The 26,179-nt window shown below is 37.9% G+C and overlaps 1 protein-coding gene across 4 annotated transcripts; it reads right to left on the bottom strand.

The window, feature by feature from the left end:
• Nucleotides 1–124: 124 nt before the first annotated feature.
• Nucleotides 125–26,179, bottom strand: LOC145775598 (putative ATP-dependent DNA helicase HFM1). Of its 4 annotated transcripts, none has more exons than XM_082586911.1 (33): nt 25,917–26,179; nt 24,391–24,472; nt 23,484–24,064; nt 23,242–23,300; nt 22,971–23,139; nt 22,737–22,888; nt 22,327–22,449; nt 22,025–22,185; nt 20,626–20,779; nt 20,299–20,423; nt 19,628–19,737; nt 18,887–19,032; nt 18,400–18,503; nt 17,942–18,066; nt 17,461–17,681; nt 17,136–17,242; nt 16,002–16,124; nt 15,694–15,819; nt 15,122–15,320; nt 14,715–14,832; nt 14,120–14,269; nt 13,234–13,357; nt 12,673–12,740; nt 9,815–9,891; nt 9,571–9,689; nt 9,379–9,490; nt 4,805–4,949; nt 4,498–4,607; nt 3,954–4,401; nt 3,696–3,793; nt 1,735–1,845; nt 1,442–1,578; nt 125–1,070 (listed from the first exon to the last, which is right to left on the bottom strand). In XM_082586911.1, exons 1-33 carry the CDS (start codon nt 26,074–26,076, stop codon nt 977–979), a joined length of 4,938 nt encoding a protein of 1,645 aa, XP_082443037.1. In that variant the 5' UTR covers nt 26,077–26,179; the 3' UTR covers nt 125–976. The 4 variants fall into 4 exon arrangements, 3 of the variants coding, with proteins under 3 accessions (XP_082443037.1, XP_082443039.1, XP_082443040.1); XM_082586913.1 differs by having other exon boundaries at nt 9,379–9,487; XM_082586914.1 differs by lacking the exons at nt 125–1,070; nt 3,954–4,401; nt 4,498–4,607; nt 4,805–4,949 and having other exon boundaries at nt 1,444–1,578.

The raw sequence follows: 26,179 nt of genomic DNA, 5'->3' as shown, positions 1-26,179 counted from the left end.
ATAAATTTTGAGCTTTAAAATGTCGGTATCTGTGTAGGCTTATCACGAAGAGAGAAAAAAAAACGAATCATGGTGAACTAGTGAGAATCAACCTCGCAAACATAGCACTTCCAAACTGATTCAAAACCAACTTTATTCTACAGTGAAAGTGAGGAAGAAAAATCTCATTTGAAACATCATTTAATATATACACAATATGAATAATATTCAGGAAAGTATAGTTCATAAACTTTTAATAACATTTGAGACAAGAAAAATCTGCGAAACTTAATAACGTACTTCATATATTTCAATAAGAAAAATTAAAAGACAAAAATAACAAACAAATTCAGAACTCAACTATGATCCAGTTCATGTTTCAGATTAATTCAAGGAAAAATATTTTGCTCACTTGTTTAATGTTTTGTATCCTTATATGAGCAACAAGACATATCAGAAAGAAATATTGCAAATGGTCTGTCTATGAAACTGTCATAGTAGAAAAATCAGTTTATCAAAATTCTAAGATTTATAACACGTATTTGAGACTCATGGCGCAATGGAACTTTACTAGACTTGCCAATATTCCTTTATTGTGGAAAACTCATAAAAGGTTTGGAAAATATTCATGGAAAATGAGACAACTGTTCAAGTGAAAGAATGTTGAGAGGCCAAACAAGAGCTGGCTAAAGTCGGTGAGAGACGACATTAATGAAACGGTGGACAACTAGATATAGCCTAATCGCAACAACCCGGAAGTATAGCGAAAAAGCTGCGAAGATCCCAGCTATCGGGGAAAATGCCGGGTCTCACATACTGAGACAAATGGAAGATGATAAATTTATAAAATAATTTTGGCATAAATCTTTGAATGGACACAGAATGCAAGTCTAAGCCAGAAGATCTTTGATGATTGGCACGTGCATTGATGAACCGGCTTGTACGTTTAGCACTGTGCGATTCGTGGTGAAGAACAAGTCTTGCCATCTTGTTATTTTTAAAAGATTCCATCAAATATAGAATCAAACATCCTTTCAGCGTCAGCAATGTCTTTCATCTTGTTGCTGGATATTGGTAATGGACCGGACGACCTAAACGTATCGTTTTTCGCATCAGTAAAAATAAAAGCCGTAGCATGCAGAGCATTTTTACGAATGGTTCCTTTCACATACGTACACATGACCTACAGATATACAAGTTGAAAGGCTACTGCGAGAACGTTCGAATCTGCTCAATAATATGTCCAATTCCAAATGGGTGGCATTTAAGATGCTGACAAATAAAATTATCGTAAACCAGCTGGTAAGATGGCAAAGCTGCTGGAGTGTACAATTGTACAGTACATGGCTTTGTGAAGATTGTAGTGTGCAACATTTAAAAAGGTGAACCACACTCTGTAACAACTTCATAAAAGCTTAACCTCCCAACATAAGTAAAATAACTAAGTACATGGCATACTTACTTATTGAAAAACTGGGTAAGCTGTCTTTTAACAGGCTGCACTTGAGGAGATTCTTTCTGGCAAAAAGGTCGCTTTCGATGCGGAGACAAAACCTTCGCTGGTTCCACTGCAGGCATGTCGTGAGCGACCTTAAACAACTGAAAATAAGTTCAACAATAAAGACTGTTGAAATTCTCAATGCAATCACATAACGAGTTTTGTAAATGAGACGCCTGGCATAAATCTTAGTTACATTTATGACAGCGTAGTCAAGAATTGTCATTATAATGTTCAAAAAGTTGATGGAGACGTACGTGGGACTGATCTTCCGCTTGAAGACAAGCCTCCATCATCAAATCATCATCTTCCAGTGTAAAATCACAGTTGATAGAAACCTCCCGATCCTCCAAGCTATCGTGATGAAGCTGCAAGATAATGCCAATCTTATGTTCTGTCTTCCTACTTAAACTTTAACACTTTGTGTAAAAGCCTACAACATGGACAAAATACTTTTCGTTCCTTTACGTACCAAAATGAAAGATTCTGTCCTTCGAGTTGTGATCGCGTATTATCACTGCATAATTTTGTTTCTACAAGTAGTACGTAGCTTCAAGAAGAACTATCTCGTAGAATAGAGGCTGTAGCGCACCCAGCATGGGGCTAAGGGGGCTCAAGCCCACCCCAAACCCGCCACCAAAAATAAAGTTTTTGTATGTTCCCCATTTATACATTTTGCTCACAGGTTAGATATGAATAAGACACAACAATACAACAGGGCTGAGCATTATAACAATATATTTTACATATTTACAAATACAGTAGTTTTAACAGTCCAACGATTTCGGCTTAACTTAACCCCTCATCAGGAACATGAAAATATTTATAAAAATGCAATAAGTTTCAACTTCTTGAAGGTAAAATTACATTAGGAAAAGGCAACTACATAAATAACTACAAAAAAACTTGCACCACAGGGAACGTGATAGGTACCGTACATCAAGTAAATGTTGAGGAGAATGGACGCACCTCCAGCAAATAATTGTTTGTGTAAATTTGGGTTGTAGCGTTTGATTAACAGCGCTTCCGGAATTTTGGTATCAAATTGGGATTCGCCTTTGTATAAATTTTAAATGAGTCAGCAAAGAATTTTCGATCTGTGCAAAAAGAACACTTCATGATATGGTCTTTGATGGCACTTTTCTTTAACTCCCTAAAGTTCAGATGCTCCCGTACTCTCATGGTCAAATGTCTGGTGGACATATCGATGTACCGTACGTCAATGCCGAATCACACGGAGATTTAAAACTGTGTACATTTGAGCAGAAGGACGAAGGCGCCTGGGACTTTAGTTAAAAATACGAACTAATTTTGAATGTTTTGTAAGTAGGAAAAACGTCCACATCAAATTTACTGTTTACAAAATTAGTGTTTTGTTTCAAACTGTTTTCGTGCTGGTTGTTGTTTTCGCACTTATTTGTGTTGGCAAACAATAAGCTAATTATATTTTGTCATACATTCGAGATCTATAGACGATTGCGAGAGTGGACCTAGGGATGAGGATGCTGATGGTGGTAGTAGCATGGCTGTTAGTCCTTTAAATATTAACCAAAGGAATGGGCATTGGCCAGTGGCGTAGCCAAGGGGAGGAAAGAATTTCAATCCCCTACCTTTGGCACGTGTGTGACGTCACGATATTGAGAATAATGCTTTCAGTCTCTTTATTTCTCTAAAACAAAGTTTGCCTAATTTTAAACGAAACTGCATTAAAAGAGCGAGTTTTGCCAATACCAAACATTAAAATATCTCAGACAGGAATTAGCAACAACAAAGCATAGAGACTTAGCTTTATTTCCGAAAACTGCTGAAGAAAACATGATCTTATCCTTTTGCTATGCCATCGGACAGCACCATTTTATAGGAATATCCATACCCACATTTTTGTTGAAAATGCTCTCAGAATGCACCAAATTCAAAGCAATTTTTCAAATTTTTTTACTGGAGGCCCCCCAGACCCCCCGCCTCTGGATGTCGTTTTAGGCGGACACGCCGTCTGGTTTTGCCCGCCGGCCGTGATTCCACCCCTTTCAAAATTCCTGGCTAGGCCACTGGCATTGGCCTATTGTCACTGTTATCGCAAATCACTCGGCCGACATTTCTGAATTAGCCCCCCCCTAATTTTTTTTCTGGGTGCGCTACTGAATAGAGGCGTGTTGATATGAAGGTTATTTACTATTAGAGTCTAGCAAAAGATCAATTTTAAAGCACAAAAACTTACAGAGGATAGGTCCTGAAAAGTGACTCTTTTTTCAGCATTAAAGGGATAAGGAGGATACGCAGTAGATGGAGCCTCTTCCCAAAGTTGGTTCTCAAAATCTAAACAGAAATCGTGTGACACATGAATGATTTGAATCTAAAGCATTCAACAGAATAGTTTCCCAGACAGCAAATCAACCGTTTTTTTTTTTACATTGATTCCAAGTCTGCAGACGTTGAATCACAATGTAAAAAACAGTTGATTTGTTGTCAGGGTTACCTTGCACGAAACGACGCTTAGAGACGTCAGGTGGGCAAAACGTTCTCATCATATTAGCCTTGTCGTTCAGTTCAGAATGCTGCCCGAGAGCGAAGCGGTTCATTGCCGATGAGTGGTCACTATTGCTTCTGGAAGGTTGGCCAAAACTAACGTTAGAGCAAGTGGCTCTGTTAACATCACGACATTCATATCCATTTGTGTGCGGCAATGTTGAGGATTGGGAACTTGTTTGTGGACTGAACTCGACGGGGTTGCTGCCGTTCCCAACGTGGAATGTTCGAGAAGGTTTCGTTTGAAGGTTTACAGATGTTGAAGTGGAGTTGTTGGTAAAGGTGCTGCTTGCAGATGAGCATTGAAACAAGTTGGACTTCTGTCCAGTTGAACTCTTCCAAGCAAACACTTTCCCCATTCTGCTTGGAGTGTTCACGGTCACGTCTTGCTTGTTTGCCTAATAAAGTTAAAAACGCGGTAAATAAATGTTAAAAGTCAATGAAACATGACATTCCAGAATGATCTATTGCAAGCTTTAGCATGCGATACTTGCCTTTGCCTCGTCATCGCACAATCCATTCATTCCAAAACTGTGAGTCGCATTTTCCAAGCTTTTCTTATCCCGACGGGGACTGATGCGCGGCAACTCTGGTTCAGTCAAATCTGTGGAACGTGGTGTTGGATGATGATATGTCAACGACATCATAACATCCCCACTGAGAACGAATCTTAATCTGACGTTGAAAAACTTGAGTAATTTATCAGAAAGATAAATTCTCACGCACTTGACTCGGCTATGAAAACTGCCATTGATAAACAACTGAAGAGAATTACGTTGCTGCACATGTCTGACGACTGACCAATGCATGGGGTGCACTGTGAAGCTCCTTTCTCAGTCCATAGTTTCTGGCTTGCTGGAATGTTTCTCTCCCTAACACTGCTGTTACTTCTGCCTTCACTCACTCCCTCGTTATATCGAATTCTCGAACCGAGATTGATTTGATCCTACGGAGAAAAGATCACATGAAGCAGGTTTCGAGAGTGACGGACCACTAAGAAGTTTCTTGCTGAAAAAAGTTACTGAAGTTTCTACGCTTCATCTCAGTGCTCAAGTATGAAAAATTCAGTGAGAGGGTTTCTACAGCACTAGCGAGAGCACGCTGAATTAGGATGGTACCTTTGCAAATTAAGCAAAAAAAGCACTTTTCTACCTCACTAAATTCGGTTTGCGAGCGATGTTTACAACTTGTGGCCAATTCTTTGCAATAAAAATTACAACAAAAATAAAAATACCACAACCAGCAAATAAGTCCTTTTTATACATTGATTCAAATGTCCGAAGAAGTCAAACTTTTAACCTTAATTTGCAAGAAACTTTTAACCTTATCCGGTGTTCTTGCAATGTGTGTTAAAGAAGACGATAGAGCTTCGTAAAGTTCATCACAACTCTCTCAAAAAATGTCACTTGTGCAAGTCCAATTTTGAGCGAAGCTAACCAAGTTTTAGGTTGTTGCAGTCACGTAAAGTTGCTTACTGACCAGTAACCCACCAAGTAAAATCTTTTTAAAGCCATGCTCAAATCAAATGTTCATGATCACTTAAACAAATTAATTCAAGCAAGAATGAAAAAACAAAAATGTGAAACTAATTATAGTCTGGGAGCCTACGACAGAAGATTTCACCCCATAAGGTACAAAAGGTTTGACCCCTTGAAGTTACTGGGGTCAACCATGTCACCCACAAAAAGTATGGAAGATTGACCGCGCCGGGTGGATCTGGTCCCTAGAGCCCCCTAAAAAGCCCAAAAAGGGGGTTAATTTCACCCCATAAGGTAGGCTACATGGACTAAAGTAGGTTAAATCGAAGTCTTATTTCACGGCATAACAAAAATATCAAATCTAACAATATTTTCGAGTGGAAAGGTGATGTAAGATGTCATCAAAGTAACCCTAAGAGGGTTTATTTCACCATAGAGTAGGCCTACATGGACCAAACGTGGTCAAAACGAAGTCTTATAGGACACCACAAAATATCAAATCTTACAATACTCTCAGTTGGGAAGATGATAAAAGACCTACCCAAAAGTGAATCTCCTCCTATAATTTAATTTACTTCATCCCTTACTCGAACCAACCTTGGTGTAACGGAAGTGCTATGCCAGAACAGTATCAATGGATTAAATCTAAAAATATTTTTATTTAGGTTTTGGTGAAATACATTCACAAGCTGTCCCATGATGCATGAAATGGAACTATAGCCTACTTTACAAAATTTTTTTCTATAAATCATGTTCAGTCAATTGAAAAAAGGCAACAGGACATGACAATACATGGCTTTGTAACACCAAAAACAGAAAGTACATAAGAAGCATATAGGCTACAGTCATGGGCGCCGATCGTTCTCTAAGATTGGTGGGGACATTTACTAGAAAAGAAAGGGCAGACGAGCAAAGCGAGCTGAAAGATTGGGGTCTGTTCAACAAACAAACAAATAGGCCTACAGTAGATAGGCTACAAGTCTAATGCGATGTATTTTAATTGTCAGTGTCAGCATTGGACAGCAGAAGTCCAAACACTGCAACTCGGCAACTAGTCTCCGGCGAATTAAAAACGAAGTCCTTGGTTGATCCTTGGCTTGTAATGAAGGTTGATCGAATTCAAAACTTTATTGTACACATAGCAGACCATTGCATGATTTGGCCGTTTCCGTGTCATGGTAGATCGTAACAAAGTTTTGATACGTCGCAAAGTTGAAAATGAGCGTTCAGCTGAACACGAGCGGGCTGGTGATATGAGCAAAAGTTCCACTTGCGGAAACATTTGCCAAACAGCGGATGGTATCTTCTTGAATATCATTCGAAAATCTTGTGCAAGGGACTCTGTGTCAAAGAACTGAAGATAATCGTCTACCAAATGCGATTGTAGCTTTCCACTAAAGAGTGATTCTTGTAGAATTTTGTAGTGCTCAAGATCGGTCGACTTGAAATAGTCAGTAAGATTTTGCTGCGAGCTGTCAATGACTGCAAAATACTCTGACCGATCGATCTGGAAGTTTAGGAGGTTGACCATGGCCATGTCCATACTGAAGACGATTTGGAACGTGACAAGTCTTTTAAAAATTGGGTAGGGTAAGAGTTTTTTCAATTGAAAAAAAGCTACCTGCCAGCCTTCCAACTGCTGATTTTCCTATGTACAATTTTTTGCCAAATCGGTAAAGACATTTCAGCAGCTCTTAACCTCAATGTAATAATAACTAAAAAAATAGCTTTTTTCTTATACAAAAGTAACACAAGCTACACTTAGTACTTACTGCACTACATGCTTGTACGACTCTTTCAAAGTAATTCTAAAACTCTGCACTGTGTGGCCCTGGCGTAACCAAATTAAATACAATTTGCGAGTTACACCAGGGTTTCTCTGCCTAATAAAACATTTCTACTACGATTGGGGCTTCCTCGCATAAAACAAGAATGTTGTCCCCTCCTTTCAATATATTTTAAACGTTTGACTGGTAAAATTGTGACATTCGGGTAATATTTTCCCTTTTACGTTACAAAAATAATGTAAAAAGATGATGGGGACATGTAAAAAGATGGTGGGGACATGTAAAAAGATGGTGGGGACATGTCTCCACTGTCCTATAGGGATCGGCGCCCGTGGCTCCAGTAGCCAGAAAATTGATCCAAGATCTTGATACGACCACTAAATGTTGACTTAATTGAACAACTGACTATCCAAATAAGACGAAGAATAAGACGAAGAAAGTGAAAGCGACAGCAGTGACAATGAAGAATAAAGAAACAACCGTTTACATTTACACAAACAATCTCTGTTTATGAATGAACAGTTACAATAACTGATTAGAGACATGAAGCAAATGGCATTAAACAAAAATTTACTACATTGGGTTTATTGGGTTATTTATTGTAGCAGCTGGAAAATGTTCATTACTGCCTGAATTAACGTTCCAAATGATTCACTTCGAAACGTTTTGATTTGGATAGTCAGTTGTTCGATTAATTCAACATTTAGTGGTCGTATCAAGATCTTCGATCAGTTTTCTGGCTACTGTAGCCTATATGCTTCTCATGTACTTTCTGTTTTTGGTGTTACAAAGCCATGTATTGGCATGTCCTGTTGCCTTTTTTCAATTGACTGAACATGATTTATACAAAAACTTTTTGTAAAGTAGGCTATAGTTCCATTTCATACATCATGGGACAGCTTGTAAATGTATTTCACCAAAACCTAAATAAAAATATTTTTAGATTTAATCCATTGGTACTGTCCTGGCATAGCACTTCCGTTACACCAAGGTTGGTTCGAGTAAGGGATGAAGTAAATTAAATTATAGGAGGAGATTCACTTTTGGGTAGGTCTTTTATCATCTTCCCAACTGAGAGTATTGTAAGATTTGATATTTTGTGGTGTCCTATAAGACTTCGTTTTGACCACGTTTGGTCCATGTAGGCCTACTCTATGGTGAAATAAACCCTCTTAGGGTTACTTTGATGACATCTTACATCACCTTTCCACCCGAAAATATTGTTAGATTTGATATTTTTGTTATGCCGTGAAATAAGACTTCGATTTAACCTACTTTAGTCCATGTAGCCTACCTTATGGGGTGCAATTAACCCCCTGGGGGGTCACTTTAGGGGAGTCTTACATCATCTTTCCTCCCAAAACTATTGTTAGATTTGATATTTTTGTGATGTCCTGACATAAGACTTCGTTTTGACCAAGTTTGGTCCATGTACTTTATGGGGTGAAATAAACCTTCCGAGGGGGTCACATTAAGGGAAGTCACTTTGAAGTCATCTTACATCACCTTTCCACCCGAAAATATTGTTAGATTTGATATTTTTGTGATGTCCTGACATAAGACTTCATTTTGACCAAGTTTGGTCCATGTACTTTATGGGGTGAAATAAACCTTCCGAGGGGGTCACATTAAGGGAAGTCACTTTGAAGGCATCTTACATCACCTTTCCACCCGAAAATATTGTTAGATTTGATATTTTTGTGATGTCCTGACATAAAACTTCGTTTTGACCAACTTTGGTCCATGTACCTTATGGGGTGAAATTAACCCCCCGGGGGGTCACTTTCGGGGGGGTCTTACATCACCTTTCCACTCGAAAATATTGTTAGATTTGATATTTTTGTGATGTCCTGACATAGAACTTCGTATTCACCAAGTTTGGTCCATGTACCTTATGGGGTGAAATTAACCCCCTTTTTGGGCTTTTTAGGGGGCTCTAGGGACCAGATCCACCCGGCGCGGTCAATCTTCCATACTTTTTGTGAGTGACATGGTTGACCCCAGTAACTTCAAGGGGTCAAACCTTTTGTACCTTATGGGGTGAAATCTTCTGTCGTAGGCTCCCAGACTATTAGTAACTAAACGTCATGTTGTCAATAACTCATCATACGTCATAATAGCTTTGTTCTCTTTCGAACGCTGTGAGCTTTTCCAACATTTCGAGATCTTCTTCGTTTTGTTGAAAATCACAGAAAGAATTCAAGTTTTCCCACCCTTTGCTTCTATCAAAAATTTGAAAATATAAATTATGCTTTCAAGAAATTTGTGTAACGTGTCAACGAAACCGGAAAAAAGCAGACACCTAGACAACTTGGGTGTTGAAGGGACTACTTGGTTACTTTGAAGACCGTCAGGATACTTTGCCTTCGGATCGTATTTGAACTTGTGAAGATAATCCACCGTGGACACATCTTTGTTGGCCTGCGGAAGGAATTGGAAATTCAAATTTCTGAGACTAAGACAAAAGATTACATTACAGCGAAAAAAGGCGGCATTTTTTAAAAAATAATTAGGCTATAAGTTGAATCAAAGAGCAATAGTCTCACTCGTGGTGTTTTCACTAGGCCACTTCCTCTTCCTTTCACAACATTTGCATAATTCTCCACGAATCCGTTGTTGGTGTCTGCAAAGTTGACGTAGAAATGCATGAGGTTCACAAAAATGAAAAACATCTGTCCGTGTTGCTTTTAAATTTTTTTTGCTTTATTCTTATGCTTCTACAGTGTTATCAAGCATAGTATTATCAACACGGTAGATGATAGTGAAAGTCATATCTGTCAGAAGTTTAAAACGAATGAAATCAGCAATGTAGCGTAACCGCTGCTGAATTGGCACATGATCCCAAAAATCTTCGAACAACATAAGAGTTTCTCGATTATTACGTAATTTATTGACGATTGTCACGATTTCTTTCTATCTCTTACCAGGAAAGAGACTTGGAAAGGTTCAATGACGTAGTTTAATGGGATATTACCGAAAGGCAATCAATTAAATGTCGAATATTTCTACAGGTGAAATGATAATGAAAATTCTTGAAGGACTTTAACGAACGGCTTCTCAAATAACTCTAATTTCGAACACAATTTATATCAGCACCAATTCTCATCTACTTGTATTCAATTACTTCAAATCTCAATCAACAATAATTTCTGCACCTTTTACCAATCCACAACTCATAACACAACTCTCATAATCAACTCATAATAATAATTCATCAATTTACACCACTATTTATAGAAGATTGTTCGGTCTAGTAACTTCGAGAGGGTTACGTAATGTTACATCATAAGGACTCATTGCTCTGTCACGCTGCACTAAACGTAAACAAGCAAGTTTAAAGAAGCTTCTAGATCTGCACGTAGCAGTAGAATGATCTAGAACAGTGGTTCCCAACTCGTTTTTAAGGAAACCCATTTTAAAAAAAAATTCAGTTCGGTAAAATCTTGCGATCCAAGCAATTAATTGTTGTAATATTTTAAAAGCCAAACAAGATTGTGTTGCAAACAAACAGCACTACAAAAGCAGTAACTTTTTCCAAAAATAATATGTTTATCAAATCACTAATGAGATAGCTGTGCTGGCTTGCTGTCAGTGAGTTTTTGAAATCGAGGCGTTATTTTGCTTAGGCATAGCCGCATGTCGGCTTTAACTTCCGGCCGGTTTCGCTGTTCAGTTTTCAATACACACAAGGCGCTAAATCCAATCTTACAAAGCCAAGTTGTTGCAAATGAAATCTGTTTTTGAATCCCTAATTGTGAAACTGTGGGATACACTTTGTACATAGAAGCCCAAAAGTGGATGTTTGCAGAATCTTTGGGGTATTTGTCTTTGAAGGACGCAGAAGAAATACGGTTTGCTACTTCTGTCGTTATGTCCATAAACTGTTCTGCAACATGGATGGAAAGTTGAAGCGGATCTTTTCCAACAAATGGATCAATTATCCAATCATTTTGGTTATTAAGTGTTAGAGATTCTCCATAGTAGTGCACAAACTTTTTGGCAAACTGTTCCAGGTGTCTAATTATCGTTTGCTTAATATCAACTTCATTGCCACAAATATTGCGTTAACTGAGGAAATATATCGTAGCCTACTCATCTCTGGTGACATAACTTTTCCAGAATATGAGTTTTTTGTGTTAAGCAGAAACTTTTGCGGCGCGATCAATCACCGTAAAACCGTTGCCTTGCATATATAAATTTAGAGAATTCAGAGAGTCCAATATATCGGCAAGGTAAGCAACTTTTGCCTTGAAATCTTCTTGCAAAAACTTCTCGGCTAATCTCACACAGTTCTGTTGCCTCAGGAAGATAGCAATCTCCTCTCGCAAATTACAAACTCGCTTCAGGACACGACCTCGTGACAACTATCGCACTTCTGTGTGCAACAGCAATGCTTGATAATAATCAGAATCCAAAAAGACGAAAACAAATGCCGATTTAGTGGACTTGTTTTGATGAAGTTTACACACTTCACATCATTCAACACTTCATGCAGCTCTTGAGACAGCTTTTTTGTGGAGAAAGCAATAAGTCCATACAGCACTTGGGGCTTTGTCTTTGATGCGTTTTACCACACCAGACTATGCGTGGTCCAACTTGTGGAAAACTTTGTCATAGTTTGTCCGACATAGCGTTCGTGACATATAGTGCACGTTACAATATAAGTTATATCCCTTAACTTTGTCAAGTTAATTTATGTTTGAGACTGAAATTTTTGTTGGGTTTACATTTAATAATAATAATAACCATAATAAAAGCGAAAATTGTTAAAACTTCTTGCACTACGATCATGCTACAAAGCTTTCCGATGTCTCGACATGAAACGCTTCATGACTTGTGTTTATATTTTCCAGTTTTGTGATCGATCTCATCACGTTTTAAATTTTTTTTTATTGTTATTTTTTTTCTCCCAAGATACAATATGCCTGAAAAACAAGCGACCCAAAAAAATTATCAGGCGACCCAACTTTGGGTCGCGACTCGCGACCCATGAGTTGGGAACCACTGATCTAGAAAATACATTACATAATAAAGATTTTGCAATCACAGATCTACTGGTAAACATCCTTATGACTTCATGACAAACGACATTTGGCAATCGTGGAAAACAAAAGAACATTCCAGGTTTGTTCTGAATGAATGTTCTGGAAATACATTACATAATAGAGATCTCGCAATCAAAGGTTACCACAGGACAATAACCGATGATAACCTATACCATAAGAATTTCACAATCAAAACAGCACGCTCGATCAAGATACAAAGCAGCCCGTCGCGAGACCTCGCACATTGATTGTGACAACGATATTAATAACAGTGATGACCGGTTATTAATTCAAATCTTGTTTCGAAAACAAGTCCAAAAAATAGAAAAAGTAAAACTCGTGCAAGAATCAAATTTAACCTCCAGATATCTTGCAGCAGTCGTGACCACAGGTTCGCTTGTTGCTGCAAGTGTGCCGACAAGGCTTCCTGTACACAAGACATGTTGCAATTATATTGATAAGACGTTGTAAATTATTACATTGATCATGACGTTGTAAAGTATTACATTGATCATGACGTTTTAAAGTATTAATTAAACAAAAAATGCTGTGAAGGCCTGAAGGTGACTCGTCGTCAGCTCTTGCTGCTTGTGTCCGCCGACTGTCCGGTCATTGGATTCCTTTTCCAATATGGCAATACGTATAGTGACGACAAAGATAGAATCAAATCTATTTGAATTTTAAGTTGGCAGCAAGCAAAATAGAAACACTTTAGACAATAACGTGTTGAATTAAATCAAATTTTAAAGCAAATTGCACATAAGGACTGTCAAGAAATATTAACCACAAGTGCATCTAAAGAGACTCCATTTCCTCGTTGCAACCCAAGAAGGCAACTGCAAACTGTAACACAGGTTCTTACATTATTTACAAGGTGTGGAGATTGTCAAAAGGTTTATAGCACAAACTAAAGCACCAACTTTTTCCTGTCAAAATACTTCGATTCCATAGAAGCCCCATCGTTTTTGACGCCGGTGGCGGTGGCAGTCATGCGCCGGGGTCCGAGATAGTAAGGACTGTACGTACTTTCAACATCCAAACCAACTATAGCACATCAAATAAATGAGATTGGTGATGGTTGCATTGATTATCAAACTTTTCAATTAAAGGGGTATTAAAGGAAAAACCTGACTTGGCGATTTTCCACGTTCTTTGTGTTTAACATGCTACCATAAAACGATTTTCAATAAAATTTTGCCCCATTGCGGTCTGACCACCATTGTGCGCGTGCTTTTGTCAGAGCTTTTAAAACGACATTGGCCTGAGCAACGAAGCGTGCGACTGTAAAGAACGTCATAAAGTCTACGTCATAAAGTCTAGCAATCAACCGATCACGCAATAATTGTTACTGCGGGCGATTTGACTGTAGGCTATGTATGTATTTACATCAAAACAGCACATTTTAACATCAAAACAGCAGACAGTTTGCTCAAAACATCAGATTGGTAACGTGGTTTTTGTTATTGCTGGACTTTATGACGTATTCTTGAGCTGTGTTTGCACTTTTTGGTCATTTTGAAAAAAATGAAAATAAATGAAACACTGGACTTTGGGCCTTGCCAGCGCCATTGAAAACAAATTTTTTTGGGTAATTGTTTTTGAAATGTATTCTTGAATGTTCAGTTTACTCATTTTAATGCTTAATTCCGGTTTGAAATTTTCCTTTAGTATGCCTTTAACAAAACATACAATCATAAAATTTTATATTTGATGCAGAAAAATATCAAAAGGCTGAAACTGCTATCTCTACCACAATGTACTCTCGTCATGCGATCTAGACTCAGTTTCATCATGGATGCTTCTCACCCCACTCCTGGCTGATTAAATTGACGCTAATTTCGTCTCCTTTCGAGGCGCGCTGTATCGTCAGTGTGCGCTTCCAAGTGTTGCCTTCGGTCGTCAGCAACTGAGAGTCCGACAAACGCTGCTTGAGGACAGTTCGGTTGTCGGCGTCGCCTGAAGGGGGAAAACACTTCATTGAAGATGCTAAATTGCCAAAGTGAAAAGACAAACTTGAACTTTTTGTCTCGAAGCCAATCTTCGTGTCCACCTTCAGGCATGTCTTTAAGTGTCCTGTCAAAGACACAGCCGCATGCTCTTGAGTGGTGTCGAACGGGCGCCCTTTCGATTGTTGTTCCAGAGCTCTCACCATTCGGCTATGAAGCCGACTGTGCTCAACACGTATAACAAAAAAAATTAATGTATTTTTTAAGCAATGTCAAAACTCGAGTTATTATTTGCGTCCTCATCATAAAGTGTTCATTAGATCAAAATACTAGATCGTGTCCATCTGGGTATATTTAGAAGCCTTCTCTCCGTTGTGTCTTATTCTGAAACACACAGTTTTTCGTTGTACAGAATGTCAAGCTTTGACTTGCGGTTGCTGAAAACACCGACTCACCAAGGAGAAGAAACCAAGAGTGTTTCTTTCCTGCTGTTTTCTTCTCTTGTAGGTCATCCGCATTACTGAGGAAGACTTGCACAGTGATGTCGCAAGTGTCTGCTGCGAATCGTTTGCTCTGCAACGATTAGATTTGGTCAGCTGATACTTTCAACTTACTTCAGTAGATAAGCAAGCTAAGCATATGACGCCGTGTAATTGCATCAACTCGACTTGGACACCGATATGTTGGATGCCTTCATAGTAAAACATTAAAATAATTAAACATAGTAGAAGATGTGTTGAAACAACCCCAAAAATACGCATGACTGATTAAACTGGAGTAAAAGGTTAAAAACAAATAAGCACAAAAATGACGTATAACTAAAGTATAACTTACGTAGGAAAAATATAAATGAACCTCCCACCTGCTCGACATGTACAGTATACTTGGGTAGATACTTGACAGCTTCACGGAGGTGGTTACCAAACGGTGGGTGCCGGTTTACTATGAGTTCTATCTCACGCGGATCGGTGGCTTCAAGTTTAGAAAATGAACAAACGCCAGCATTGGCTAGTGCTGTGGACAACGTCGGTCCAATGCTTGGGAGTTGCTTGGTTACGTATCTGAAATGAGCGAAATAAAATTTTAATTTTTTCGATAATTTTACCACTTCATGACACGACATATAAACATATTTTCTTCATACCACATGACTAGGGAACTGTGTTCCGAAAGCTAGTGCAAACTAGTACTACCACAGAGAACCGCAGCATCAGGCTGAAGCAGGACGTTTGAATGTACATTTGTGAAGTAACCCATGTCAGTAAATAGTGTAACTATGGAACACTTTTAAAAACAACACAGTACATCATTCACTTGACCATTAATCACTGGGTAATAGTGGAGTGGGTATAGTCTAAAAAATTAACTTGGCTGAAAAGTTTTCACGAGCCACAAGCAAATAAACATATGATACAGGAGTTGTACTAAGCATACCTAGAATTTTCCCAAAGTTTGGCTTTGATGCACTTAGACAGCAGTGTGGCGCAGTACAATGACTTGAAGTTGTTGTCTTTGAGCAGAAGCAGCTCGACAAGACAACGAGATACCCGCATGGCGTTTCTGTGGAAGGGTATAGGACACAGAATTTAGACGTGCTTGTGAAACTAGTGTATACACTATACAGCATACGCCGATGGCATATAATACAAACCATACACAAAAATACAACTTCTATCCTACAAAGTAAGTCAGGGTTCACCCTCACAAAAACCAGCACGTTTCAAATATTTTATATTACCAACCTGAATATCCTGGTAACGTCTTGGGACAAAGTGAAGTCTTGGACGTTGATGCAGCCAAGTGTTGCTTGGATCAAGCAGTTTACCTTCATTTGGGTTGTTTTGATACGTCCGGTCATAGGAAATCTACAACAAATACACAAATAGTCGATTTATCCAGATAAAAAAATGGTTAACAAATTTAAGATGACATACATAAATGAAACACAAGGTTTGGTTATACACCAGAACGAATTATGTCGTGGGAGAAGCCGTTTAGAAATGTTATGAAAAACGTCAAGTAAGTTCCAGAAGTCTCCTTTAAAGCTGGCGGAGCATTCGGCAACACAAAATGTCACTGGTTGAGACTTGTGATTAATCGAGTCCAATGAAACCTTTCCCACGCTTCGACACAGCTACCAGAAAATTACAGTCTAATGCAAGACATGACATGAGTATACAAACAAAACAGACTGAAACAAAAGCCAGCCTATACCGATTGGGAGTGGCGTGGCAACGCAACCACACAGCCAGTAATGCAACGCCCCAAACAAGATCATCATGTCGGTCCATCAGCACAACAATAACGTTAAAGACTTGCCGAGATAAAATCTTTTAAAATGACCATCAAATACGTATTTAACGTCATACGAAATAACTTTAAAACAATTATAATAAATGGAACATGCATTAAAATGCTTATCGAATATAACCATAAAATAGACTAAAAATAAAAGGATTCCACATAAAAATTCACATTTTATCACCACTTATATTTCTGCGTTCCTTTATCGGCATTGAGATCAAACCTTTAAAATCAAATTTTGCCAAGTCAAGCTCGATGACAATATTGACTGAAAGCCAAGTAATCCACCAGGTGGATGTTATCTTGTAATGGACTACTTTATAAAAAAAATTCGTGAATCGTAATCAGAATCGTCGTAAAATGGTGAGAAATCGTACTTAGACAACGTAATAAGAAACTCATACGGGTACTAAATGAAAAACTTCACATTCATCGTACGCAGTCGAGTCGAAGTAAAAATTCAACTACGTTGCTATGATGGTGTAACTTTTTCTTCACGGCTCAAATGTGAACTCAAACATTCAAAAATTTTCTTGATAAAAGTATAGCTGTTTGGTTCGCCACCACGTTACCTTATAGTCACTCTGTTCTTGTCTTTATTCATTTTATTCAAATTTGTGCGTTCATTCATTCGTAAAGTTATTTCTTGAAATTCCCGACAACCAGACATAATCTCGACCTGGAAAAATGTGCATATGGCATAACAAATATCGAGATTCAAATGAGAGCACACAATAAAAAAGTTTACAAACAACATTTTCTTTTCTTCAAAAATTAAGAAAAACAAAAAAATTGTTCATCACTTTTAATTAAAACGATGTGACACAGTTCACATGCAAAAAAGTAAAAGTTTTCAGAAACATAGCGATTGCAAAGCGACAAATTTCGAGAACTAACCATTTCTCCGAGATTTTCTTGGCCAGACAATGTACCGAATTTCTTGATAGTTTCAAAGGCGATGAAGTAACGAGCCATAAGCTTGCCAGCCTCAGACGACATGAGGCGAAGTTTGTCATCAATGGACACAAGATTGACTGCGGCAAGCGAATCAAGGTTGCGCATGCACAACTCGTGCAGTCTCTTTTCAGCTTCCTCTTGTGTGATTTCTTTCGCGTAGCCTGGAATTTCATAGCAAGTTTAATAGCTTTCAAATGATGTGCAAATCAACCGCTTGTGCTTCAGCCCAAAGCAAAAGCTGGCGAGTTTGGATCGTTTCAATGATGCAAAATGGAAGTTTTGAGCTTCAGCCCAAAGCAAAAGCTGCCGAGTTTGCATCGTTTCAATGATGCAAAATGGAAGTTTTGTTGGTTGGGACTGTGAAAAAAACTTCCTTCAGAAAAATCAGAGTTGCCCAAGAACGAACCAGCGCATGGCATACCGTAATAAGTTGGGTTCTTGAGCAGCCTTGTGTAAAGGAAAGTTGATCGGATCCACTCCAAGGCAATAGTGACGTCATGTACGGTGGTAAGGACGATTTCTGCATTGAGGTGCTCGATCAAATGTCTGCAATGTATACATGAAAAAACAGCATCTCAATACGTTGTTAAACCACGCTGCATGAATGCCAAAGCTATCATTGGAAGAAGAATTCCTAAAACATGTAAAGCAGAAATATTCAGACATATATTGATGTTAGCGAGGATGCGTTTTGCTTATTGATCTATTCACTTATGCAGCTGACTATCTGTTGTTACTTTGCATCGTTTCAATGTCGCAAGATGTTAGAACAATGCGGGAAGACAACTTTTGCAAGCACACTGCGTGCAAACTAGGTCTTCATAAAGTATCGCAATAAAATTGCGAGTCATGGGGTTGATAGGCGCATTTGATACGGACTTGTGTAATGAACTTTCAATTTTGTGAGATCCATTCACGACGTTTTGGTACAGGTCACGTAATTGGTTCTTCGTCATAATTACCGCGGTGGCGGAAGTGTCAAACTAAAAAAAAATAACAGTTTTAGCCGACAAATAGAAAACGCGATAATAAACATAACGTTTTGTTGTGACATCGTAAAAAACATGAGTGGAATAATTTTTAAGCACCCTGAAACCAATCAATCCTAGTATCCAGGAGCAATAAAGAATATTTGTTCATCCAGTCAGCGACTCCATTTAAAAGAGGAGGCGTGCTTATCAAACACAAAGACATGGCAGCAAATATGCACAATAAAAAAATACAGACAAAAACAAGAAATAGGATAGACGACAGGTGATGACCAATTTGGAATACAGCAGATGAATAATGTAATAATTCTGTTTTTTAACATTTAGAAGTTGTACTGTTTATTTGTTTATATCGTGCAAACGTTTAGGATGAGAACCTGAGGTCTTCCAGCTCTTCCTATCATCTGCAATATCTCTGACTGGGTGTATTCTTCAAACATTCCACGTACGTAATGACAAGTTGACTTTATCACGACCAGATGAGCGGGAAGATTGACGCCCATAGCTAACGTGCTTGTGCTGACTGTAACCGCAGAGCAGAAAACAACTCAATTAAAACAACATTATTTATTTAATATTCATGTTCTCATTCTGAAGGTTTAACAGGAGCCCTGCTAATGGTTAGGCCTGCCAAGTATAGTAGTGTAGTCATTAGTCAATCGGTTACAAAAGGCCAGGTGTAAGAAAGTGTAATGGTTATGGTGCGACTGCATTAGACTAATGTAGTAGCAGTAGTCCAGTTTTAATCCGGTGATGTTCCCGTTACCGAGGGCGGCCGGATTCACCTCCAAGTGCCACAATCGCCTTCACACCCTGCCTCCACATCGATGTGTCTAAAGTATGGTGACCGGTTGATCTTTCTGGGTCGGGTTTCCTTTAGTAACTACGCCAAAGTAAAAGATTACAGCTTGAATAGTGGTGGATTTGACTACTTAACGGTTATGATAAGATCTTCTACGATTTCTAATCATGAATAATCCAAACTGTGTTAGGAACAGAAGAAGGTGAAAATCTAGGCTACTTTATCTTAGTAATGGTCTGCTTCATAAGTGAAATGTTGAGAATAAAATTCCACTTATATAAATATACTAGTTTTTACTTAATTCGGTGGATTCTACCTAACACAAGCAGGTCTCCCCTGGTAAACAATTCTTCAACCAGATGTCGATCATGAGAGTCCAATCCAGCATGGTGGTAGCCCACGCCTCGTTGTAACATATCACGTAATCTGAAGACAACAAAGCATGAATTATTGGTGCGATACTGATAAGCCCAGCCAGATGGGCGAAACACGTGTCGATCGTTACGTGTCAATTCTTGTTACACTAGATTATGTCGAATAACAAAATGAAGCTCGTCAATAAATTTTGGAAGCTGTCCGGTCAATAGCACACTTCCCATTAACGCAAAATCCAGCGCGGTATCCGCTTGTACGATTTTAATATTCGTGCTAGCGTAATAATTCTAAGATAATTATGTTGGTTTTGAAGGTTTGGTGAAGAGAAAAATTTAAATACTTTGTATCTCAATTATTACACTTTTACGTCTGTCGTCGAATAAAATCTCCCCAGTGAAAATCACGCTGATGAGTCTCGAGCCAACAGGAATGCGCTGTTGGTTCAGCACCATTTGAGAAGCTAGTGTGATTTGAAAAAAAGTTTGCAATTATTTTTAAAAGCTATCCACCTGTACAAAGAAGTTACAACAGTTCGGTTTTTACTTCTTGCAATAATTCTCCTTGTGGCTGCAGATTACGATTTAAAATCCAATCAGTCGTATTGATGAGTACCTGGTGTTTCTGATGAGGTTGGCAGTGTTGACGAGGATTTGCTTGTGATCTGCGTCGTTCACAAACGACATGTCTTTCGCTAAAATTGTGGACGCTTGTTCTGCGCTTTTTCTTGTTGAACAGAACTGATTTGAAGTTGTGCCAAAAAAGAAATAAATCATTGATTGCAGATACGTTTTGCATTAGTAGGCTATTAAGTCAAAACCATAAAAAAGCAGTTTTGAATAGAGGAAGCGCAATTACAGATGACACTAAATAAATAAAATTGATCACCAGAATTTATGCAAATTGAAATTACATTTAGAAAAATACATTATGATAGCTTACCACAAGGGTAGGTTTGTTATCGGAGTATGTTTGAATCACGTTTCCCAGTTTGTAGTTGAGATTGATGTCGAACTTAAATTGTGAGCTATTAGATGACCAGGGATATCCCAACACAACTTTTCGAAGAGTCACCGGCCGGTAAGAATCGTCCATGCTATTAAACAAAGTATACACACTTTACACCAACCTTAGAAGAAATTTTTAAGCAACTTAACTGGGAAGAAAAAGGAATCAAAATTGATGGTGAATACATAAACCATTTACGTTTTGCTGATGACATCATCCTTATATCTGAGCAACCTAAACAACTACAAACAATGCTAAGTGAACTCAATACAGAAAGCAAAAAGATTGGCCTTTATATGAACCTTAACAAAACAAAAGTTAGGTTTAACGAACTGGCAGACATCGGCAGCAATATTCTTGTGGACGGAGCGACTATCGAAAAAGTTGATCACTATATATATCTTGGCCAAAAAATTACAACCAACTTCAATAAAGAAGATGAAATCAAAAGAAGAATATCACTTGGATGGCAAGCCTTCGGAAGAGCAAGTTCGATATTTAAGTCAAAACTGCCTCTTTCTCTCAAGAAACAAGTCTACGATCAATGCATCCTTCCAACCGCTACATATGGTGCAGAAACTTGGAACCTTACAAAGAAATTAACACTTAAACTAAGAACTATGCAGAGCACATGAACGAATCATGATGGGTTTAACATGGCGAGATAAAAAGACTGCCGAATGGATCAGAAACCAAACGAAATTACGAGATATATTAAGCACAATCAAGAAACTAAAATGGTCCTGGGCAGGTCATATAGCAAGATATCAGGACAATAGATGGACTAAAAAATTAACAACATGGACACCACGAGAAACCAAAAGAAAGAAAGGAAAACCAAAAGTGAGATGGAGGGACGACATTGACAAACAATGCAATACAACCAATTGGTACCAACTAGCACATAATCATGTAAATTGGCATGAAAAGGGGAAGGCTTACGCTCTGCAGTGGGCTCTCACAGGCTGAAAATGATGATACACACTTACAGAGTGCACAAAATTATGCTAAACACCTGCAGATTATACTGTACATAAAGGTTACAAGGATTATACATACCGAAAATTTTTTCAACATGAAATATTCACTTTTAAATACATATCGACAACTGTGGATCAACAATAGAGACAATGAAAAAACTTGAAAATTCCCGATATGAAAGGTATTCCAATATTTTTGGCTAGTTTACTGTATTCAATACACTACTCGTATTACAGATTTTGCACTAAAATTAAGCTAGGAAACAATTTAATTTTACATAAACAGAATGACACTAACAACAGGGAGTTACATCTCTTCACGCAAAATATTTCAAACTTATCACGTTCTTTACTCGAAAGATTTTGCAGGTTGCTTTGTCGATCCAAGCCACTCGGCGATGTCATCAGTGTTTGGGATGGTGGCAGATACGGCAACAAATCTCAGACGAGAAGTGTCGCTGTTCTTCGCACAACTGATGGAGGTTTGTACGGTCTTCATTCGACTTACAACAGCCTACAAACATATTGTTTGATTAACTTAAAGTAAGTAATCTAGTTACTTCTTCGGTGACATTGCATACAAACCACTGCTACAACTTCTGCAAGTGTGTTCGCTAGTGACGCTTTTGGTGTTTAGACTGGATCGCAGACCTACCTCCATTGTGGCGCCTCTCTCCTCATCGTTGAGCAAATGGACTTCATCGATGAGGAAGAGACAAACTTGACGCACCAACGATGTGTTGTCGCGCCAACGACGGGTCATGCTGTCCCACTTCTCCTGCGAAAAAAATAGTCAATCAGATAAATGAATGGATCTCTATTGGAATGGTGTAAAAAAAATTAATGATGAATACGTATTGAGCATAAATGTTTTCAAGGTTTAATTCACAAAGTGTGGGCCAGTTTGAACAAGCCTTCCACCAGTCAGCCTTTCTTAACTTCTCATCGATGTGTTCTGTATCACAGATCCGTATTGTTTTATTTAAAGACTATTTTATTGCTATCTACCGTAATAAATCATAATATTACAGTAATAAAATACAATCATTTTGTGAAACCAGATACCGGTGTAGTAAGAATGATATCAGCCTTTTGTAATTGCCAATATCCATCAACATCAGAATCTCCAGTGAGCTCCTGGCATTCCAGACCAACAGAATGAAATTTCCTAGACCACTCTTCATGTCTCTCTGAACACAAAGCCTTGATGGGGGCCACTGCAAAAAAGTTGCCAATTTCAAATGAGGGAAGAACGCATAGAAATACCCCAATAACTATTACATTGGTATGCTTACTTACTGTAAACAATTTTAGGCTTGTTTTTTTGAACACGTTTTCCAGATGACAAAAGCTCTTCGTTTTTGATTAGAAGACGGGTAATAGCCAGCTCAAAAATAATTGTTTTGCCAGACCCCGTTGGCGCACATACAACCAACGGTTGATCAGTGTACAGAGCATCATCAAAAATCTACAAAAGAAAAAGGAAGGTGAGTTTAAATAAACGCAAACAAAACTTCCAATGGAATAAATACGCTACAGTATTCGCCAACACAACATTGTGAAAGCTTACCTTTGATTGTACAATATTGAAATATGGGATTCCATCAAATATGGCTCTGTACCTAAAAGCTAATATTGAAAACTGCTAAGGAAGTTGGCAGCGATGCATCTCATATTTTTTCATAAAATGAAAAACTCAACAACCAATCACTTTTTGGGCATGTATACTTCAATTATGTCTTTTAAAACTCTTATCAAAAAGCTATGTACCTGGTGAAGAATCATTATTAATTAATGTTTATAAAAGGATACGTATTTCCTCCACAGATCTGAGTTGTATTCCATTTTTCTTAGTCCCTCCTGGAGTTTCAGTTTGAGGTAAGGACAGCCTTCTTGGAGTTTGAAGAGTAGGGCCATATATCGCTCCTTTTCCTTCATCATCACTATCAAGGATCAAGTCGTCTTCCATGGGGTTGTTTACGTTATCATATGTAGAAAAATTATCAAGACGTGGAGTTTCCTGAATGATACGAGGCTTGGTGGCTTGAGTCTTAAGCTTTTGACTAGGAGATTTATAGTTCGAAAAGGGCTTAGGAGTAAAAGAAGTCTTGATTTTTGGACCAGTTACGCCATTGTACTTATTGATGAAGTCTTCCATTTTGTTCACGTTTTCAGATGACAGTCCCGTTTGTTTTCTTGAAGGAAAACTTTCATTTGTGAATTGACTTTTTTGAGAAAATGGAATCTGAAAACATTTTGATTTCCTATCTTTTGGTGGTGAGGAGGAAGCAAGTGAGCTCTCAGTGAAAAACTGCGATTGAGCATCCAAAATATTGTCAATGCCGATATCTTCAGAGGAAGATTTAACCACAGGCACCATAAACTTTGATGTTCTGCAACAAAAAACAGACATTGCCTGTGAAACTAATACTCGCACATAAAACTAATGACCATGTTATTCACTGAGAGTGAATTGGTTTTATGTTCAAACTTCAATTTTTTCATATTCTGCACAGTCTAGTGTTTGATTTATTTATTTTTATTATATTAGAATAGTCCTATGTGCAGTTGTGCACTACACTGAATCCAAAGAAAAAAAGGTAACCGGTGCCTCGGCCGGTGCTATAAAAAGTAATTGGGATAGGCTATAGTTTATAGAACTGTATGTTTTTCAGAGAAAAATAAGGAATGAAAACATAAGCCATAACTGCCCCCACACCTCTTTGTATTGGTTGTTTCATTTGCTTGATTTATGGATTGAGGCAATGGGTCGTTATGAAATCTTTCTGCAAAAACTTGATCTGAAAATGAGAGATCCATTATACCTTGACACACATTGTACTAATACTTCTGTAGCACAGTCAGAGGGAGGTTGTAAAATGTAAATTCTAATTATCCTTTTGAGATGTACATGATGTCATAATAAATAGATCCATAATATTAAATATCATTATTGATGCCACACACTACTGAAATAAACCACTATACAGTAGGTTACATCACTTAAACATGATCAAATCAGAAAAGCCTCACAAAGAAATTGTATACTATTACACAACACATGACTTTCTTAGTCGTGCACCAGAGGCAACATGTTTCAGCTATAAACTTGCAACTCCAGTCAAAGCTTCCGGCCTTTGGTAATACCTACTTCATATAATCAATTGCACCGAGTGGTGGTACTATATAGGCTGTCACTCTCATCAAGCGTTTTAGACGGTGATTTATGGCAATGTTCAGGGCCCTTTAAAAGGGTCGATTTAGGAGTAAACTTTTGGGTAGATTTCAAATTTGGCCATGTTTTCTATCCTCCCAGTGTGAGATTGCTTTTAAGATATTGAAGATTTTTAATTGACTTCCTTAATCCAATTTTACATTTAAGACTAATATTACAGGCAACATATGTACTCATACATTAATACAGTGCCACAATGATAACCAAGGTCATGAACCTGACCAAAGTCACACACAGCTTGCACACACCTCCAGGCCACTATCATCTCCAGCCTGAAGCAGGAGTTGAAAAAAATAGCAGGAACCGGAGGTTTCAAATAATCAAAGTACAATAATTTGTGGAGAGTTACTTGCAAAATGTCTAATTTATTATAAAATTATTTAGTAAACTGTTGTAACCTTCATCTACTGTTTTTATTATGCAACTTTTTACTAAAGCAGAAACAAACATGTAGCTTATTAGCTTTGAAAATAAAGTCTCCTACAAGTCAGCAGTTGTGAACTGAGCAAGCGACAACTGAGCTAGCAACATTTCAACAAGTGGATGAAGTTGGTAAATGATGAAACTGAGTAAGTAACTACTGAGCAAGCCACAACTTGGCATGTCACAAGTCAGCAAATTCAGTTTGGCAAGCGATATGATCAAACAAGTCCCATGTGAGCTTGTAAACCTCGTTTGCTGACTTAGCAATAGCTGAAAGTGAAATGTAATTGCTGAATTGTCGCATGTTGAGTGGTCCAACCTCTGAAAATGACAGGATGATCAAATCATAATTTGCCTTCTAGCAAATTCCAACTTTGTTAAATATAGCTTAACATAGTGAGAAATATAAAATGTAAAATTGTAAGTAAAACAATTGCAGAGTAATGCTTGTTCTTCCTTTTAGCTTTGATGCAAAAAAGAAGTCTGAAATTGATACCATGTAAAAATTTGTTCAATAACACACATTTTCTTTGAAAAAATTATCATTTGAAATATTGTAGAAGGTTTCAATGTTAAACTATACATACCCAATCTTTTCGAATGCTGTTGTACTGGAAGTTGAGAGTATGCTGGTGTTGAAATAGGATCTAGGTCATTGAGAAATTGTGAGCTAAACAAACTTTGACTTTGGTTGAAACGGTTCTCCATCAAAAAATTGCATATGGTCTGAAACATAGTTATTGACATCTTGAAATGTCCTAGATAATAAAAAGCCTAGCCAAGATGTGAGCCTAGCTTTTAGCCTACCAAATTTAAACCTAATATATCAGTGTTTGAGCCCACATAGCTT

The sequence above is a fragment of the Aplidium turbinatum genome, chromosome 8 (genome assembly GCF_918807975.1).
Source record: "Aplidium turbinatum chromosome 8, kaAplTurb1.1, whole genome shotgun sequence".
NCBI lineage: Eukaryota > Metazoa > Chordata > Ascidiacea > Aplousobranchia > Polyclinidae > Aplidium > Aplidium turbinatum.
This window is presented reverse-complemented; position numbering and strand designations above follow the sequence as displayed.